The sequence below is a fragment of the Macaca mulatta genome, chromosome 2 (assembly GCF_049350105.2).
Source record: "Macaca mulatta isolate MMU2019108-1 chromosome 2, T2T-MMU8v2.0, whole genome shotgun sequence".
Lineage (NCBI taxonomy): Eukaryota > Metazoa > Chordata > Mammalia > Primates > Cercopithecidae > Macaca > Macaca mulatta.
The window spans coordinates 129,041,654-129,061,378 of record NC_133407.1 but is presented as its reverse complement, the minus strand read 5'-3'; the positions used below and the strand labels follow the sequence as shown (position 1 = coordinate 129,061,378).

The following is a 19,725-nucleotide window of genomic DNA, read 5'->3' as shown; positions in this document are numbered from 1 at the left end:
GGGTTTTTTATGTTGCTGTTGTTAAAAAAAAAAAAAAAATCATCTCTAAAAGCTACCTAATTTGGCTTAACAATGAGACTGAAAAAAATAATTTCTATGACTCATCTATCTAGAAACTATAGTCCATAACATAAAATGAGCTACAGTTGTAGCCAGAGAAGTACCACATAATGTGAGAATGTAATTGCTCATTGAGACATGAACTAATTGAAATGAGGGCAATAACAGTTAATCAGCTGGGTCTAGATGATTTTGTAGTTGCTCCAAGTCCATATATTTTTGGATTGTGATTTATAGTTACAGAGATCATTGGCAAACTTTAGATAAGGTAATGGACGGGGATGGGGAGTCAAAGCTATAGTTTAGTTTTCTGGGAATCTGCTGATGTCATTATTTATGGAGAAAAACATAAGCATGTTATGAACAACACCAGAGTCCCAAGAGTGAATTCAGCTGCCTGAGAACCCATATTATGACCAGGCTAAGCATTTCACATGTGTTGTCTCATGTAATCCTCATACACTTTTATGTGATATTTAAATTCTCATGTTTCTCAGCCTTTGCTCATGAGACACTTTTTGAATGTTTGAGTTTTTAATGCCAAATCTAAACCCCCTTCAAGGTAAATACCACTATAAATATGAGGGAAAAAAGCACATGTTAAAAAATGGAAAGATATGTTCAGTTTTATGCTACTTACTCTGTAGGCCTTCTTCAACACGATACTGCTGTGTGGCTAGAAATTTTACTGTTCCCAGTAAGTTTTCTTCAATACCATGAAGACCATGCGCGGGTAGTACTATAGTGTACCTTTCTTTGGTATCGGGTTATTAGTATTGTACCTAATTCTTCTTTATTTTTTCAACAAGTTATATGTTGTGCTCTATGATATTTCCTCTTGTTTACTTTGATGTAGCCATATGTATACTTGATGGGAGCCGAAATAAAATTTACGTGTTCAAGGCTGTACACTTGAGAAGGCTTCAGAATTCTCATGCCTATGTCAACTGAGAACGAATGTATTTATTAAATGAACATGAACTCCTTTTTTCTTGTGTCTGTTTTGAATTGCTGTTGTAATTGCTTTGTTTTAGTACCAGATAGAAATTTATTTCTTTATATCCAGTTATAATTTACTCAATAAATATCACATTCATTTAATTATAGAAGGCTTTGATTATGTGAAGAATAACATGGTTAACATGGAATTCGGGCAATTGAGATCCTCAAATTTAGACATTGTATTTCAATAAGTAGGCATTGTCTTATGGATCCTTGCTAGTGGCTAATGACTAGAATGATGGTATTTATAGAATGTGTTGACTTTGTGATTTCTTATTGAAAGATAATACAAAAAGTTGTGGTTAGGAGCTATATAGATTCTTGTGTGACTTTGAAAAATGGTGATTAGGGATGGAAAATTTCGTCAAGGTTGGAAAAATATACCCCTCTTGGAAGAATTAAAGTAGGCATTACGTATAGAAAACTTGTGTTCCTTGTTAGAGATATAGTAAGTGATCCATAGTCTTTTCTTTCTTCCATAACCATTTCCCTTTAGAAGCACAGAGTATGTTGTGGTGGGGGGGCAGATACTGTTGTTGTCATGGCTAATGCTTACCGAATGCATATTATGACCAGGTTAAGCATTTTACATGTGTTGTCTCATGTAATCCTCACACAGTCTTATCAGGCATGCATTATTATTATTCCCATTTTAGAGATGAGAAAACCAAGGCCCAAAATGTTTACCTTGTCTATGGTTGCACAGTTTGCAGATACCAGAGCTGAGATTTGAACTCACCAAATCTGGTTGTAGAGTTTGTAACAATTTCTCTAGATCGCCATTCTGAAAGAGTTTTAGATCCCTGCAGTTTTTAGGAAAATGACATAACGTGGTCAGTGATTGCTGATCTCACTCTTTCTCTGAGTTCCCATATTGGGAGGACTAATGAAAGCAGCTGTTAAATTGATGAAGAGTAAATTATACTATGTATTATTATTTATGGAAATGTAACAACACCTCAACTAAATTATAATATTCATGAGAACAGTGATCAGGTTTTACCCATCTTTACATCTCTGCAGTGTAATAGTTTTTTTAACAACTTTATTGATACACAATTTATACACAATAAAATTCATTCCTTTAAAGTATACAATTCTTTAGTTTTTATTATATGCACAGAACTGTGCAACCATTGAAACGATCTAATTTTAAATAATGTTCATTATTCCCCAAGGAAACCATGTAGCTATTAGCAGTCATTCCCGATTATTATTATTGTTATTATTATTTTAGACAGGGTCTCACTTTGTCACTCAGGCTGGAGTGCAGTGGCATGATCATGGCTCACTGCCATCTCAACCTCTGCTGGTCTTAAGTGATGCTCCCACCTCAACCTCCCAAGTTTCTAGGACTACAGGCACGTGCCACTATATCTGGCTAATTTAAAAAATTATTTTAGAGACTAGCTTTCACTATTTGCATAGGCTGGTCTTGAACGCGTGAGCTATCATGCCTGGCCCCAGTTATTATTATTTTTTTTTAACTAAGCAAGAAAGTTGCCAAATATTGGAAACATTCAGTATTTAGCATTGAGCATGCAAAATCACCTAATTTGTAGAAACTTGATATTCTTAATCACAGCTTTTTACCAAAATAATTATTTTCTTTTAATATGCTTTTGAAAATTATCTGATTGAAATCGTTGGAAGTAGTTCGTTCCATTTTACACAAACAATTGCTATAATTAATCAGAGAAAGCAAAAGTATTACTACCTGCCATAATAGAGAGAGTCTATCTGCTCTAATCCCTTTTCTCATAGACAACTTTTAGTGCTAGGGTATAGCATTACTGGTTTCCTGAATCCCTCTTGGAACAAAAATGCCTCAAGGATAATCCTCAAAAGTTGATTTCTGATAAGTATGTATCTAATGTTGAAGATTCTAATCCTTTATTTCCTGGATGCTTTTTAATACTGTTTGAAATGAATCGATTACAGCTTGAGAATTCTCACGTTCCTGACTTTAATGAATGTGAGGTTTCCATGAGTTTGTATGTGTCAAAAGTTCCTTCCCTGAAAAATGAGGGAAAATGGTTAATGTTCAGGTTCAAGTTGACTTTCCTGTGGAATGTTTTCTGGTCCACCTCAGTATTCTGTTTAAGAGGCAGTAAGACACAGTTCCTGACAGTTTAGGTTTGGGATCAAAGAGGTTGTGGGCAAGGGTTTTATCAGCTTGCTTCTCCCAGACCCTCAACTCCATCAGCTCCCCGGTATGTTTCCTGGATGAAGACAGTGCTGATTTATTCAACCCTGGGTGAAGAGCTGTGGAAATTCAGCTGCACCTCACTCCTCCACTAGTTTATCCTCCCACCCCTCCCCTTGTCTTCTCTGTGTACAGAAGTTCCCACCACTCTATAGTAACAAAAACCTGGTTTCAAGTCCTGGTCCTGCCACTTACCAGCTGTGTAATTCTTGGCAAGTCACATAATGTTCTCATCTGTGACACAGGATAATAATATTACCTACTTTATAGTGTTGTTGCAAGGATTAAATGAGATAATGCATATAAAGAATAGATGTTGACCTAAATACAGATTTTTTAAATGAACATAATTTTCTAATGCCTTAAATTTGCTGAGGGGTTTGTATCCTTGCACATAAATTTATTTGGTCTCACAATCTTTCTGTGATATAGTCAGAGCAGTGGTTACCCTTTTTGTTTCACAGATAAGGAAATTGAGTGCATAAAAGGGAATTTTCCAAGGTAGTCACATAATTAATTTAGTGGCAGAGCTGGATCAAGACTGGTTCTTCTTATATCAGCTCCTTGAGCTGCTGTTTTTGTTTATTACTGGGAACCATTTGCTTGCCCTAGACAAATATATACTCTCTTTTTGTTTTATATGATTCATTCAATAATGTGGAAGGTCCACATTTTGCTTTGACATAATGTAGATCTCCTTGAAAGGTAACATGTTTACACTTAAGTGAGAGCACGTGGCTTCCAGGAAAAGGATGCATGGTCAGTTTGCGTAGTTCCTGTGGAGCTCCTTGGATTTGGCACTCAATCCTTCATCCCATGTCATAGCTATGGAGAAAAGAGCTAGAAGTAGGATCATGAAAACAAGATCGGATGCTTCTCATCTCTCATGTCTAGGCCAATTTTGCAAATCATCAGCACAATGGAATAAATGCCAAGTCCTTATTTATTTCAAGTATTTTAGGTGTGGTTTTTAAAATGAGATTCCAGTACCTTCATCACACAGTGTTCCTCCATGCAAGATGGAATCTGAAAGGGTTTGCTGATCCCAAACATGCAAGTTATAACTGGAATAAAATAATTGTCTTTACACACCTGCTGTTGAGTGGCTTGGCATTATTCCATTTATGAGACACCAATTACTGACACTTCTGTGTTGAGATCTGGGATAGAAAAAATGAGGTTCCTGTTTCTGACCTTTGTTATCATAGTTGAGAGTTTTGGACAGAGAATGCCCCATTATTCAAAATGGTGCTTCTAGAAAGGATCCATTCATGTTGCCCTGAGTGGCCTTGCTTCCTTGTGAAGTGATTTGTAGATCACCACATATAAAGTGTTAAATAACTCAGCAACTTCCCCTGACCCCCGAGGAGGAGGCAGGCCTTCTTTATTTCTGTTTATTTTATAATGTGTTATAGGGACGACAATCAGTCAAATCTCTTTTAGCTGCTTTCTCATTTACAATGAGGCATCAATTCTGATTGGATACAGACCCAAACTGATTCCAAGTTCTTTGAAGACAAGGATCTTACCTTTTCAGCTTTGTTCTGCTGGAGGAACAGCACCACTGGGGGTGGGTGGAGGGGTGTGTGTGTGTGTGTGTGTGTGTGTGTGTGTGTGTGTTGCTTAGTGACACTAAGTTTGAGTCATATTTATTCACGTGACCCTTCTGAGTCTGCATAGCTATCTCATCTGGGATTACATCATGGATTTTTACCCCCTCTCTCCACTGTTTGTTTTCTAACCACTCCCACCCTCGAAAGTAGTATGAGCCATAGATTTTCTTTCAGCCCTTTCCATGGTACCGTGACCACCTTGCACACACACCTTTTCTTTTCACATTGGAATTGTTTCTGCTTCGACACACCCTTCTGTCTCTCTCTCTCACCTTTGGGTCCCTAATTCCTACTGTGATGGTATTTGGAGGCAGGGCCTTTAGGAGGTAATTAACCGAAGGTCAGATTCTCATGATGGAATTGATGTCCCATGTGAAAAAGAGGATGGGCTCTCATTTCCTGCCATATAAAGATACAGCAAAAAGGCAGCTGTCTGAAAATCAAGAAGAGGGCCCTCTCACCAGATAGTTCTTGTTATGTTCCCCAGGCTGGATTTGAACTGCTGGGTTCAAGCAATCCTCCCACTTCAGCTTCCCTTGTAGCTGGGACTCCAGGTGTATGTCAAAATGCCTGTCTCAACAAATGCTTGTTGTTTAGGCCACCCAGTTTATGGTATTCTGTTATAACAGTACAAACTAACGAAGACAAGTCCTTATACTTATGTTAAGGAGAAAGTCTCAAATTGACATTCATGGGTGTCTTAAGATATTTCTGATGTTTGTCACTCCTGTTTTGTGATAATAGGATAATTCAGACCTCAGGCTCAAAGCCTTAGGCTGCAGATAAAACAAAATGGCTTTATTTTTGTTGCATTTATTTTTAGTTACTTACTCTTTATGGCAGGATGAAACCGATTCTCCATTTGAGGTAAAGCTAAATGTTTCCTTTTTAAAAAAATTATACGCAGTAAAATTCACCATTTGTGGTGTGTGCTATGGGTTTTGACAAAAGCACAGTCATGCAGCCACCACAATAGGCAGGAAACAAAACAGTGTCCTCCTCCTTTCCCTAATGACCTGTGCTGCTCCCACCCTACATACCTGGTAACCACTGCTTGATTCTCCATCTCTGTAAAATATGTGGAATACAAACGGAGTGGTCATACAGTGAGTAATCTTTGAGTCTGGATTCTCTTTCCCTGAGCATAATGTATGTGAGACTCGTCCATGCTGTGTGTATCTGTAGTTTTGCTGAGCAGTAGTTCTTTGTAGGGATGTGCCACAGTGAATTCATTCACCAAATGAACCACATTTGGTTGTTTTCCAGTTTTGGTTGATTATGCACAAAGCTCTTCTAAACATTTATGTACAGGGTTTTGTGTGAATATGTTTTCATTTCTCTAGAGTAAACATTTAGGAGTGGGATTGTTAGGTCATATGAGAAATTTATGTTTAACTTTTTAACCAACTGCCAAACTCTTTCCCCAAATGGTTGTACCATTTTGTATTCTTCCCAACAAGGCATAAGAGTTCTAGTTGCTCCATATTTTTGCCAGCATTTGGTATTACAGAAACATTTTTTAAACCATTCTAATAGGTATGTGGTGGCTAAGTATTTCCTTTTTACCTAAATATGTTTATTTATTTATTTATTTATTTTGAGACAGAGTCTCACTCTGTTGCCCAGGCTGGAGTGCAGTGATGCGATCTCGGCTGACTGCAACCTCTGTTTCCTGGGTTCAAGCAGTTCTCTGCCTCCGCCTCTTGAGTAGCTGGGAATACAGGCGCCTGCCACCATACCTGGCTAATTTTTGTATTTTTAGTAGAGACGGGGTTTCACCATCTTGGCCAGACTGGTCTTGAACTCCTGACCTCGTGATCCACCCACTTCGGCCTCCCAAAGTGCTGGGATTACAGGCGTGAGCCACTGCACCCGGCCTGTTTAATTTTTTTTTTTATTAAATAAAATGTCTGTTTCACCACAAAAGGCAGTTTGATTTGAGGGGTAGATATTGAGTAAATCGTAGTGCTGATCATCATATATGGCAAAAATTGTGCCAGAGGTAGGGTAACTGAGTGAATTTGGAGGACTAATACATTCTACTGGCCTCTAGCTCTGTCAACTAAAGAATGAACTGCATGAGGCTGTCCTGGATGTCTAACTGATACTCTGGATATTTACCAGATGCAAATGATTGTGTTAGAATAGGAAAATGATGATCTGTTCTTAATACGGAAGCAGTTGCAGTGACTGTCATTTTTTGAAGTCTTGTTAGGTTTTGACAAGCAAGACCCAGATTAATTTAACAGCAGGTGATATCGTGGAATATTGACAGTTTAATCTTTGTGGGCCGATTAGTTTTCTTTAATAATCTGGCCATAAGACCATTTAGACAGTTACTGAGTGAGATCTCAACATCTTGAAACCGGATGGCTTTGGGAACGTGAAGCAGTAGGAAATGGCTTATCAGAATTTCACCAGTAAGATTTTTCTTTTTCTACCTCAACTGGATTTTTCAAGAGAATTTCTAGAATAAAAAGATAGAGTGAACAAGTTCCCAGTGCAGTTTCCTTTTTGTAGTCATGGTTTGTGGATTTTAGTGATAAGTAAGGTCACTTTCTCGTTTCCTCAGCAGGAGTCTCTGAAGCCAGATACACTGCAAGTTTATGAACCATAAAATGTGCATAAGAAGCAGGTAGCCACTCAAGCTTTACTGGGTGAACTTTGAGGGCACTGCTAATTCATTCTGAGACACTCACTAGGACATAGCTCAAATTAATTACTTAAATTATGATCCAGTGGTGGGAAGGGTTGATATTATTCACTATTCTAGTACAAATCTTGGAGGTACTTAAATACTTGAAAAGGACCCTATTTAAGTGATGAGCAGTTTGAGATTTAAAAATAAAATCAGGTGGAAAAATAGTACCACTTTCTCAAATGTACTTGTAGTATATTCCTATTCATCAGTAAGGCAAGTAAAGTATTGTTGACCTTGAGGCTGGCTTTCTAAGAGATGCGAAACCTTGGGACATTGTTTGTGTGATTCAGCTGGAGTCTATAAGTCTTTTGCATGTTTTTTGTGAGGACTACATTACTATTGAAGATACTTGAGTAAAATACCCAAGAATCAGGTCTTAAAATATTTCTTAGATAATGATTTCATTCAGTTTATAAAATGCCAAGACAATTACCTGCCTACTGATACCATTCAGAGCATGAGAAGTGTGTAAAGAAGGAAACCATCATTTCATCTCTTCCCATTTCTGAAGTCACCTTCCTGAGGTGGCTAACCACTCTTAAGGGTATAGTATTATTATACCCATTTAACTATGTGAACTCATAAAACTCATAAACTTGTAAAACATGCCATATTCTGTTTTTCAATGAAATGCAGTGATAGTTTACATCTTATTCTGTAACTTGTGTGTATCACTTCAATGCACATTAAAGGTATTCCTTCAGGTAACTGCATGTAGATTTAACCATTCTTTTTTTTTTTGAGATGGAGTCTCGCCTCTGTTGCCCAGGCTGGAGTGCAGTGGCGCGATCTCAGCTCACTGCAACCTCCGCCTCCCTGGTTCAAGTCATTCTCCTGCCTCAGCCTCCCGAGTAGCTGGAACTACAGGCGCCTGCCACCATGCCCGGATAATTTTTTGTATTTTTAGTAGAGATGGGGTTTCACTGTGTCAGCCAGGATGATTTTGATCTCCTGACCTCGAGATCCAGGCGCCTCGGCCTCCCAAAGCGTTGGGATTACAGGCGTGAGGCACTGCACCTGGCCAATTTAACCATTCTTTACCATTTACCATTACATAGCTAAAACATTTTCCCAAGGGTGGATCAACCATTTTTCATTCGATCATTTCCATATTCTTGGACACTCATTTTTTTCAAAGCATATGAGAGGTTTTGTTTGTTTGTTTGTTTGTTTGTTTTTAAGAGAGGTTTTCTTTTATCTGTTTGAGATGTCATGCTGTTTCGAGTAAGTATGTTTCTTGTTCTTGAGTGCTAGAAGTTGTTTGGGACATGGTACTGGATGTAGTGTAATGAAGGCAACTCAGACATTCTCATGGTTGAGAGCTGTACTGACCAGTCCAGTAGCCAGTAGCCACATGTGGCTATTTAAACTTAAAGTCATTAAGATTAAATAAAAGTTCATATTCAGTTTCTCAGTCACACTGGCCAGCCACTTTTTAACAGCTACATGTGGCTAGGGGCTACCATGTTAGACAGCACAGATGGAACATTTCCATGAAGACAGGTTCCATCAGACAATGATGGTTAAGGATGAGGGATGCTGCCATCAGATTACCTGCATCCAGACAGATCACGGCTCTGCCCAACTTGTTACGTAACCTTGGACAGGTTACTTCTCTGAGTCTGAGCTTCCTCATCAATAAAATGAGGGTAATAATAACCCTTACTTCTGGGTTTCTTGTGAAGATTATATACAATAATAGTACTGATTAAGTGCTTAACACCTTGCTTGGGACATAAGTGAACATCTGAGAAATGGAAGCTATTATTTTTTTCCCAGTGTTATATATTTTTTTCTTTTTTGGGGGGTTGGACACTGTGTTTATTATTAGCTTAAAGCTAATAACTGCAAGATATTGTTGGCCCAATTTCTAGCTAGAGAAACAGAAGGCAGTATTGTAGGCTAAGGAAAATCCCAGTTTGTCAGCCCGGTGGCTTTTTTTTTTTTATTTTTATTAATACGCTGTCCCTGAGAAACATGGTTGAATTTGTTTTACTCGTCTTCTGTCAGGAAGTAACCCTTCTGGCTTTGTTAGAAGCATGGTTTGTAATAATTGTACCCAACCCAGATGGCTCCTGAAAACCCTTTGAAATGCCATCTGCCAGGCGTGTGTCCAGCCAGCAGCCTGTCATTCTGCTACAAGAAAAGAGAAGGCGGGGTCCCCTCCCTGGGTCCTTTTCTCCAGAGCATCGCTGAATGGAGCCTGGTCAGGCTGGCCCAGACCCAGGGCAGGCTGCTCAGAGGATAGCTGGGAAACCTCCTGCTAGCCTGAGCATGGAAAGGTTTTGTCTGGGTAATAAACCCTGAACGGTTTATGGGTGGAGACTTGCCCGCCCACCCACTCCCTTCCCCTGCTGCTCTAAGGCATCCTAAGCATATTTATTTACATGGAAAAATGGGATCTTAGTTTCATGTTTCCTCTGAAATCTAGCATTTTTGACATTCTTGATTATTTTGAATCCTCTCAGGAAATTAAGACCCCAGGGTGATTGTTGTCTTTAAGGTAAACCTGATAAATTGGATCTGAAAACATCATTGAAAGAATGGCAAAGATGGCTGCAGAAGGAGAAGAAAATCAACGTTGTCTGGTTTGGCAAGACTATAAAACTCAACACATTTTTTGTTTTGTTTTGTTTTGTCCTCATTTTTTTTTTTGAGATGGATTAAGTTAATGGAACTTTGGTATGGAGGCTGAATATGAGAGTTGCCATACAGAACATATTTAGGACAGATCCTTTCACAGCAACTTTCAAAGAGCTTCTATTCTTGCACTGCACTGGAATTCCCAGTGTGATGTAGACTGTTTGTGTTTTACAAGTAGCTGGCTGAACAGCTTTTTCACTTGGCTCCAAGACATCACACCCTCCTTTTTTGCTCCTATCTTGCTGGCTACTGCTGCTTAGTCTCCTTTGACGATCTTCCTCTTACTCCTATCTTCTAAAAGTTAAAAGTTCTTAGTGTTCACTCCAAACTTCTTGGCTTTTTTTTCCTAAACTCTCTCTGTAGATTTTATCTTTGTCTCTTACCTTCAGATGCCTTTGGTTTACTAATCAACTGATCACCCTTATTAAGTTTACATTCCACCCTCTACTCTCACCTTCAGACTTTTAAGATCAACTGTGCTCCAGCTCTTTGCACCTAGCTGTCTATTAGGCAGTTCAAACCTAACACGTCCAAAAGTAAACTTTTGATTTTCCCTTTTCCCAAAACCATTCCCCTCAGCCTTCTCAATCTCTGCAAATGGCACAGCCCATTTGCCCAGATCACAACATAAGTATTTCTGTCTTTATTCTTCTTTCTTACATACAACATCCAATCCATCAGCAAGTTCTATTAGTTCTGTCTTCAAAATATAGACCTAACATGGTGTGATGAGCTGACATACTTTGTTTTTAACTTTAATTTAATTTTAACTGCTGGGATACTTACGTAGGACGTGCGAGTTTGTTACATAGGTAAACATGTGCCATGGTGGTTTGCTGCATCTGACAATCCATCATATAAGTATTAAGCCTCACATGCATTAGCTATTTATCCTGGTGCATCTCCAACCCCCTGATGCTCTCTGTCCTCCATCGGTGGGTGGCATGGAGAGCATCAGGATAAATAGCTAATGCATGCGGTGCTTAATACCTTGATGATGGGTTTTACTTTTAATATGTCTGTTCTATGGACTGTACTGTAGCTCTTTAAAATACTCTGTTTGTAATAGAAATCTCACTGCTTCTTATCAGTGCTGTCCTACTATTCTAGTCCATATCTTGATTACCATTCACCTGGACACTATGGTAACCACCTAACTGGTCCCCCTGCTTCTATTCCTGTCCAACCCACCTTACTCTGCCAAAACGTGTTCTCCTTGAAGTCAAAGAGCTTTAAAAAGGAAAACCAAGCCGAGTGTGGCGGCTCATGCCTGTAATCCCAGTAATTTGGAGGCCAAGGTAGGAGGACTGCTTGAGGCCAGGAGTTGGAGACCAGCCTGGGCAATATAGTGAGACCCCCCCCCATCTGTATAAAAAAAAAAAAAAAACTAGCTGAGTGTGGTGGCACATGCCTGTAGTCCTAACTACTCACGAGGCTGAGGTGAGAGGATCTCTTGAGCCCAGGAGCTGTGATTACTCCACTGCACTCCAGCCTGAGCGATACAGCAAGACCTGTCTCTAAAAAGAAAAATAAAAGAAAAGCCAAATCAAGGCACCCCCTTGCTCAAAACCATTCTAAGAATGGCATTCCATTATCCTTAGAATAAAATATGAAGTGTTTTCTGTGGCCTATGTAATCTTGCCCCTTGCTTTCGTTTCCAGCCCTTTTTTCATCACTGTACTGCAACCATGCTGGCCTTTCTGCCCTTTCCTCGACACACCAGATCACACCTGTATCAAAGCCTTTGCCCTTCCCTCTGCCTGGATGCATTCCCCATCACCTTTGCATTCGCCAGGCTCTTCCTCATCACCTAGCTAAAATAGCTTCCCTACTTTTCCCTTGCTTCCTCCCTCCATGACACTGTCTAAACCTTTAACCTATGTTGCTCCGAGATACCTTCTGATCCTTCAGTCTATAGAAGAATGATTTCCTCCTGACACTATATGCTGTATTTATTTATATACATATTTGTTTTCTGTGTCTCACAGTAACATATAAATTCCACGAGGGCATGAGCTTTGTCTTGTTCACAAGTGTTTCCCCAGTGCCTGAACTAGTGCCTGGCATATGTTGGGGCCTCAATAAATATTTGTTGAATAATGCCATGGCATTATTCATGGCAATATGTAATGCCATGAATACACACACACATACATATACAGATATATATATAAAATAACAGATTATTATAGTGGGATTTGAACAGTAAGATTCCATCAATTAATTCTAACAAAAACATAAACTATAATGTCTACTAAAAATTTTTGAGCAAAGCCTTCAGAAAGGATTATCTCATTCAATACACACAACAAACTTATGGATTAGGTGCCATTGTTGTCCCTATTTTGCAAACAAGGACACTGAGAAATAGTAGACACTAAGGAACCTGTCCAAGACCACAAGTTGGAGAGGTAGACCATGAACCTAGCATTCCCGCTCCAGATCACTGCTCTTTAACAGTATGTGATACTGTCTCTATGTTTCCTGTGCCTGACACTTGATATGTAAATTTAAAAGTTGTGAACTACCTCAAGGGATTTGTCATCACCTGCCAGGGGAGGCACGAAATGGGGACAAATTAGGAAACAGTGTAAGAGTATCTGACTTCTTTAACCCCAAGGCTCTAGCATGCTGATTATGAGAAGCAAACATCTATAATATAACCATTATATGCCCAATTTGCAGCTATTTAAAATATTCAGATTTCAGATAGAAGAATTGTGTACACTAAAAATACATTTTGCCCGAGTAACGTGTGTAGTAAGTGTTGAGTGTTTTTGACTTATGAAAATTATGAATATCCAGTATAGGTGTGGATGCGGTCATTCACATGGGCAAATGATCAGAGACTGCACAGCGCTAAGAACTTTAGGGCCACTAGGCACATACAGTTGGTTATTTAATTCCTAGGCATAGGGAAATATCCTTGCTTATTATATGGGAAAACATTGATGTTAAATCACCACCACAGGTAATAATGCCTTGCAAAATGAGCTCTGTTGAATGTAACAGCAGAAATCACATTTTTTGCTCTCTCTCTTTTTTTTTTTTTTGGTCTCATAATATTTAACATAGGCTCCTAGTACACGGTACATAGTTGCTGCTTGGCTTATTTTCCTTTCTTGACTAATGTGTAAACCACAGTCTGCTCATTGCTTCTACTTTGTTGACTGAGATTGGACTAAAATGTTAGATCCACAGCCTAGCACCTGAGCTAGGTGACTTTTGTTCTCTGGATGCTCTGCATGATTTCATAAGAGGAAGTGTTACATTTGTCAGCCACTGAGAAGATGACCAGATTAATTCAGGGGGAGAATTTTCTAGCAAATGCAGTGTCCTTTCTTCCTAGTCAGAATTCATGGATGGCCTCTTTTTGCCAAACATATTAATTACATGAGGAGCAGCAGCATTTTAATCGCTGGGAGATGTCCAACCACAGATCTTGGGCAGTCAGATTTCTCTAGTGATGTGTTTATGCAGCAGGTGTCATTTTCTTTAAAGAGCTTTGGAACTTGCCGGTTGTATTGAGGAACACAAGAATTTCAAGACCTGTGATAAAAACACAGACCCCTTAGGATCTGAGCTTAAGGTGGATACATTTTTAGTATTTACTAGAGTCCTAAAAGCTGCTGACTGTGAATGTTGTCTGTATAAAATCCAGTTCACCTTTTCTATTCAGTGCATTGTCAAAAATGGTATAAAACTCTCTCTAGGTGACCCAGCTGTGCTTGTTTTTCTCTCTCTCCCATTTGGGGTTCCCAGGCACTAGAGTGTGGCAGTGAGAATGCTATTGTGTTGTGTTAGAAAGAAGTTGCCTTTACCATGTCCCTGTCTGGACAGATGAGGCGGCAGAGTCTTAGGTACGCCAGCTTACTAAACAGGTTATTTTAATTACACCTGGATGTGGAACTTCCTGTTTTAGTTGACTGATGGTTTGTTGTGCCTTTGTATTTTCTGCTACAGGCACAACCCGATCTCCCAGAGAAGGAGAAGTGCCTGGCGTGGACTATAACTTTCTGACTGTGAAGGAGTTCTTGGACCTCGAGCAGAGCGGGACTCTTCTGGAAGTCGGCACCTATGAAGGTGAGTTACTTGTATGACAGCATAAAAAGCTTCTCTCCTGGGTACTTCAGAGGAGCCCAGAGCCATGCAGGCAAAAATGTTTTGTGGAATCTGGAGGTCTAAACAAATAACAGGAGATTGCAGTTCACTTTAATATGACGAATAATAGCTAAAGTCTGTGGAATAAGGCTTTGTGGAGCTCTTTAAAAATAGTTTTTGTTTTTCTCTAGGAGTTTTCTTTTTTAATTTACCTATTCAAGTGCGCAGGTGTGTTTTGTTTTTTAATATGGACATGTGTGGTATTAGAAAAGAAGGAAGAATCATGGTTAATCACAAAATGTGACCCTGTAAGTAGTGTTGTTTTAATCTTGAAGAAATAAAATGTCACTTTCCTACTGATTGATTTTTAATGTATTTTTATGTGATTCATAAAGCAAACTATTTTTGTTTGTTTGTTTGTTTGTTTTGAGATGGAGTCTCGCTCTGTCACCCAGGCTGGAGTGCAGTGGCATGATCTCGGCTCACTGCAAGCTCTGCCTCCCAGGTTCACGCCATTTCCCTGCCTTAGCCTCCCGAGTAGCTGGGACTACAGGCGTCCGTCACCAAGCCCGGCTGATTTTTTGTATTTTTAGTAGAAACGGGGTTTCATCGTGTTAGCCAGGATGGTCTCAATCTCCTGACCTCATGATCCGCCCGCCTCGGCCTCCCAAAGTGCTGGGATTACAGGAAAGCAAATTATTTTTAAAATATGTACTTAAGTAATCTGTGTATACCTGTCTCCCACCTGCCTAATTTAGGATTCAATATTATAAATAATCTGATTACTCTTCTGAAGTTGATATCAATACAGACATGCATGTGCATGTGCATATATACATGTGTGTATACATGTGTGCATGCATGTTGTATGGATATTCCCATTTCTTCCCTGTTTTCCCCAAAAGGCAGTATACAGTACATGCTGTTTGGTACCTTGCTCTTTTTGTTTAACAATATGTCTTAATAGGTCATTGCAATTCGGTAATAAAGCACTTCTGGTTTTCTTCTTGAAATATAATTATAAAAATTTTATTTCCTTTGTATGGGCATACCATAATTTATTTAACCACTTCCCTCTGAACAAATATTTGAGTCAATTTCAATGTTTCATATTTCTAAACACTGCTGAGTTGAATGACATGAATGTATCATTTCACATAGGTGCAAACATATCCATAGGATCAGATCCCATTGCTGGGTCAAAGCCGAATGTGGTGGAAAAAAGTCATGTTTTTCTGAAAACAGTATTATAGCTTGATTACTTTTTGTAGTGTTATTATTGTTTGAGGCAGAAGTGGCACAATCATACTATTAACTAGGACAGATTATTAACTTGGTCAAGTTATTATGTGTATCTCTTTACTAACTCTTTAAAATTTGGATTTATTAGGCATTCACAGGAACATTTTAAAGATTAGGCATAAACATAAAGGGTAAATACAAAGTAGATTATTATTTTATTAGGGACATTCTAGCTTTAATGTGATAATTGCTCCTGTTATGGTGACTAACAGTCATATCATGATCATGAATCTTAAAGATGCTGTTTCTGGTTTGATATTCTTTGGAGAAGGGGAGGAGCATTGTCTTTGTACATACTGCCCGTTTCCAAATTGTGAATATACAGTAGACAGTGTATATTAATCAAACTCCTGCTCATGAAGTCAGGAATTTTTATTTGTTTGTTTTTGAGTATTGCTAACTATCAGTTGGCTTAGTTTCCTGAAACTACATGTTGGGATGTGACTGGGTGGCTGGTGGGCTGGGCAGGAGTCCGAGAATAATCGAGGTCTAGGAGTGTATAGAGGGAAGGGAGGGGGACTGCGGGAAGGTACAAGGAGCTTCTTCAACTTGTTGTCAGCATGCTGTCCTCACATGTTGTACATGTGAATTGAGCTAAAACTTCAGTGGCCATGGATAGAGCATGTGTGACTCCTCTTTGGTTAGCAGAGAGAGAATTGTCCTCCTCTGAAATCAGTTATGCCCATCTGGGGGGCTTCAGTCATCAAATATACAAAACATCTATTTGCATTTTTGGAGAGGCTGGGGTAGGAATGTTTGTACAAAGCAAAAGAGGATTGGGTCGGACAGGAAAAACTTGTGATTTAGGCTCCAATTTAACTTGAAAGATGGAAAGTAAACTCGCTTTATTCAATGTTAATGGAACAAATGATATATAGGTGGAGTCAGTTCTTTTTCTCATTTAATTTTATCATTGCAACAGAGGCAGCTATTATCTTCACTGAATTTTTAGATGGAGACACTGGAGCCAAGTGGCATTAAATAACTTTTTCAGAGTTGCACAGCCAGTTCTAGAATGCTAGAACAGGAACCAAACCCAGCTCAATGTGACTCTCAGATCCTACACTCTTTCCTAAAAACCCCAAGAATATCCTAGATGTAACTAAAAAGCTAAGGAAAGTAGCCATTAGTACGTGAAGCTAACTTCCTTGTGTGTAGCAACAGAGGAATGTTTTTCAGAAAATGTCTGATTGTCTTATAGAAAATGGTGCCTTTGTGAGTGTTGCGTCGTTATTTTGGAACTGGAATTTTCTTAGGTGCAGGATTAATCTTTTCCACTTCTAACCCATTTGACTGTGCAGTGTTCTTCAACCTTTGGCCTATTAGCAATGAAATTTCCCTACCACATGAGATGGCTCATAAGTTTTTTTTTTTTTGGAAACAGAGTCTCACTCTGTCGCCCAGGCTGGAGTACAGTGGCACAATCTCGGCTCACTGCAACCTCTGTCTCCCGTGTTCAAGCGATTCTCCTACCTCAGCATCCTGATTAGCTGGAACTACAGGTGCATGCCACTGTGCCCGGCTAAGGTTTTATATTTTTAGTAGAGTTGGGGTTTCACTGTGTTGGCCAGGATGGTCTCAGTCTCACAACTTCGTGATCTGCCTGCCTCGACCTCCCGTGGTGCTGGGATTATAGGCATGAGCCACCGTGCCTATAATTTTTTGGAACTGACCCGAGTATACTATATTGACTCTTAAAAACTGAGAGCCAAATGGAATGTTTATTAAATGCCTTATGCCCTCAGAGGAGTAGGGCTGGAAAGACATTTAGAGAACTTTCTCTGTCTTTGCCTCTCCTGGATAAGTCCCTTGATGGTGGCTGCTGTCTATTGGTGGACACTAACAAGCTTGCAAGCCCTGCTGTCACACTGCCTGAGTTTGATTCTCAGCCCTTTTGCATTGAGCTGTGTGCCCTCCGGCAAGTTACTTAATGCTCCATGTCTCCATTTTCCCATTGGTAAAATTAGGATAATAATAGTGCTTCCTCAGAGGTAGGGCTAAATGAGACAATAATTGGAAAGGGCTTAGCAGAGTGTCTGACACATGTAAGCTCTCCATCAGCGTTAGCTCTTGTATTTACACGCACCTAGTTCTAAATTGCTCCCGTAGTGGATCCCTTTCCTCTCTACTAGTCAGTAAACCAGCAGATTTGCCAGTGAAATGTCTTTATTTACTTCCCAGGTACTCACCTTATTTTTTACCCTCCTGAAATTGCTTTCTCCACACCTCTACTGGTTCCAGAGAGGAAAAGTCTACCACAACAACACAAAGCACTCTTTAAAGCACGACATGTATAAATGTTTAAGTAATAGTAATAAGCGTACATGATGGAATAGTTCCTACAGTAAAAGACTTAAAACTAGCTAAGTCCTAGTTGCTTCCCCTCTTCCATATAGGTAACCATTATTAAAGATGCTAGTGCAAATGTCTGGAAAACTTATATGTACACAGCATATATGTATATCTTGTTTATTTCACTCTGGTATTGCCCTTTGCCCTTAACACAGCTTGGAGATCTTTCCACATTACCCCATACAGTTTCACCTCATTCTTTATAAATGCTGCATAGTATCCCAGTGAATAAGTGTGTGTGTGTATGTGTGTGTGTGTGTGTGTATGTGTGTATATAAAACTTATTTAACCAGCCCTCTGCAGATGGACGTTTTAAATGTCCCCTGCCTTACCTCCCCCTTCTGTTTTTGGTGGTGGTGTTATAAACAGTGCTTCAGGTATCTTGTTATACAATTATGAGCATAACTGTAGGGTAAATTTCTGGTAGCACAGTTTTAAAGCAAGCCTTTTAATGCATATATAATTTATTTCAACAAGTATTTATTGAGCATTTATTTCAGGCCAATAATCTCTTCTTAGTTCACATGGTAAACCAAGGATAGAGCTGGGATTCAAATTCAGGTACTCTGGCTGCAGAGTCTATACTCTTCCCCCGCTCAGTCTTGTGAGGCGGATTAAACATAAACAATTTTGTTGGGCATGGTGGCTGACACCTATAATCCCAGCACTTTGGGAGGCTGAGGTGGGAGGATTGCTTGAGCTCAGGAGCTCACAGCCAGCCTGGGCAACATGGCAAAGCCCATCTCTACAAAAAAAAAAAATACAAAAAATGAGCCAGGCATGGTGACGTCCACCTGTAGTCCCAGCTACTCGGGAGGCTGAGGTGAGAGAATCACCTGATTCTGGGAAGTTCGAGGTGCATTGAGCCACGATCACACCACTGCACTCCAGCCTGGGCAACAAGAGTGAGACTGTATAATATATGAACGAATGAATGAATGAATGTAAACAATTTTAAGAAAAGTGATGAATGGGTCGGGTGTGGTGGCTCACACCTGTAATCCCAGCACTTTGGGAGGCCAAGGTGGGCAGATCATTTTAGGTCAGGAATTCGAGACAAGCCTGGCCAACATGGTGAAACCCCCTCTCTACAAAAAAAAAATACAAAAATTAGCTGGGCTTGGTGGTCATTCCTATAGTCCCAGCTACTTGGGAGGCTGAGGTGGGAGAATCACTTGAACCCAAGAGGCAGATGTTGCAGTGAGCCGAGATTGTGCCACTGCACTCCAGCCTGAGTGACAATGTGAGACCCTGTCTCAAAAAACAAAAAAAAAAAAGAAAAAAGAAAAGTGATGAACGTTCTGAGAGAAACTACACAGCGCTCCAGAAGCTTATAGGAAGGGCACACCATTTCTTCTAGTTTTGGCAGACACCCTGGAGGAGGCGAAGCTATACTATATTTCTGCCACTTTGGGTCAGGTGAGAGGCTGGGAGATGGTGTTTGAGTTTAATAGTCGGCATGGGTGGTGGGGCCTGAATCCACAGAGAGTGATGTGATGATGAACCAAGAGAGGGTTAGAAGGGTGGCTTCTAGAAAGGGGAGGGAAGCAAGCACACCCTGTTTCCCTTAGAACCACTGCTGTCCCATAAGAACTTCTTTCCTTGCTGGTAATGTTCAATATTCTGTACTGTCCAGTACGGCAGCCGGTAGCCACCTGTGGCTCTTGTGATTGAGAAACTGAGTTTTAAATTAACTTTAATTCAATATAAACTCATTTAAATGTAAGTAGCCACACATGGCTGGT

At 39.7% G+C, this 19,725-nt stretch overlaps 1 protein-coding gene across 45 annotated transcripts in view; it reads left to right on the top strand.

Annotated features, from left to right (window-relative positions):
* The window catches only part of MAGI1 (membrane associated guanylate kinase, WW and PDZ domain containing 1), a 678,422-nt gene that overhangs the window by 521,982 nt on the left and 136,715 nt on the right, over positions 1-19,725 (top strand). For all 45 annotated transcript variants that reach the window (XM_077993285.1, XM_015130467.3, XM_077993281.1 and 42 more), the window contains one exon: positions 14,189-14,308. In XM_077993285.1, the coding sequence (XP_077849411.1) occupies positions 14,189-14,308 (120 nt within the window). The remainder of the gene's footprint in view (positions 1-14,188; positions 14,309-19,725) is intronic.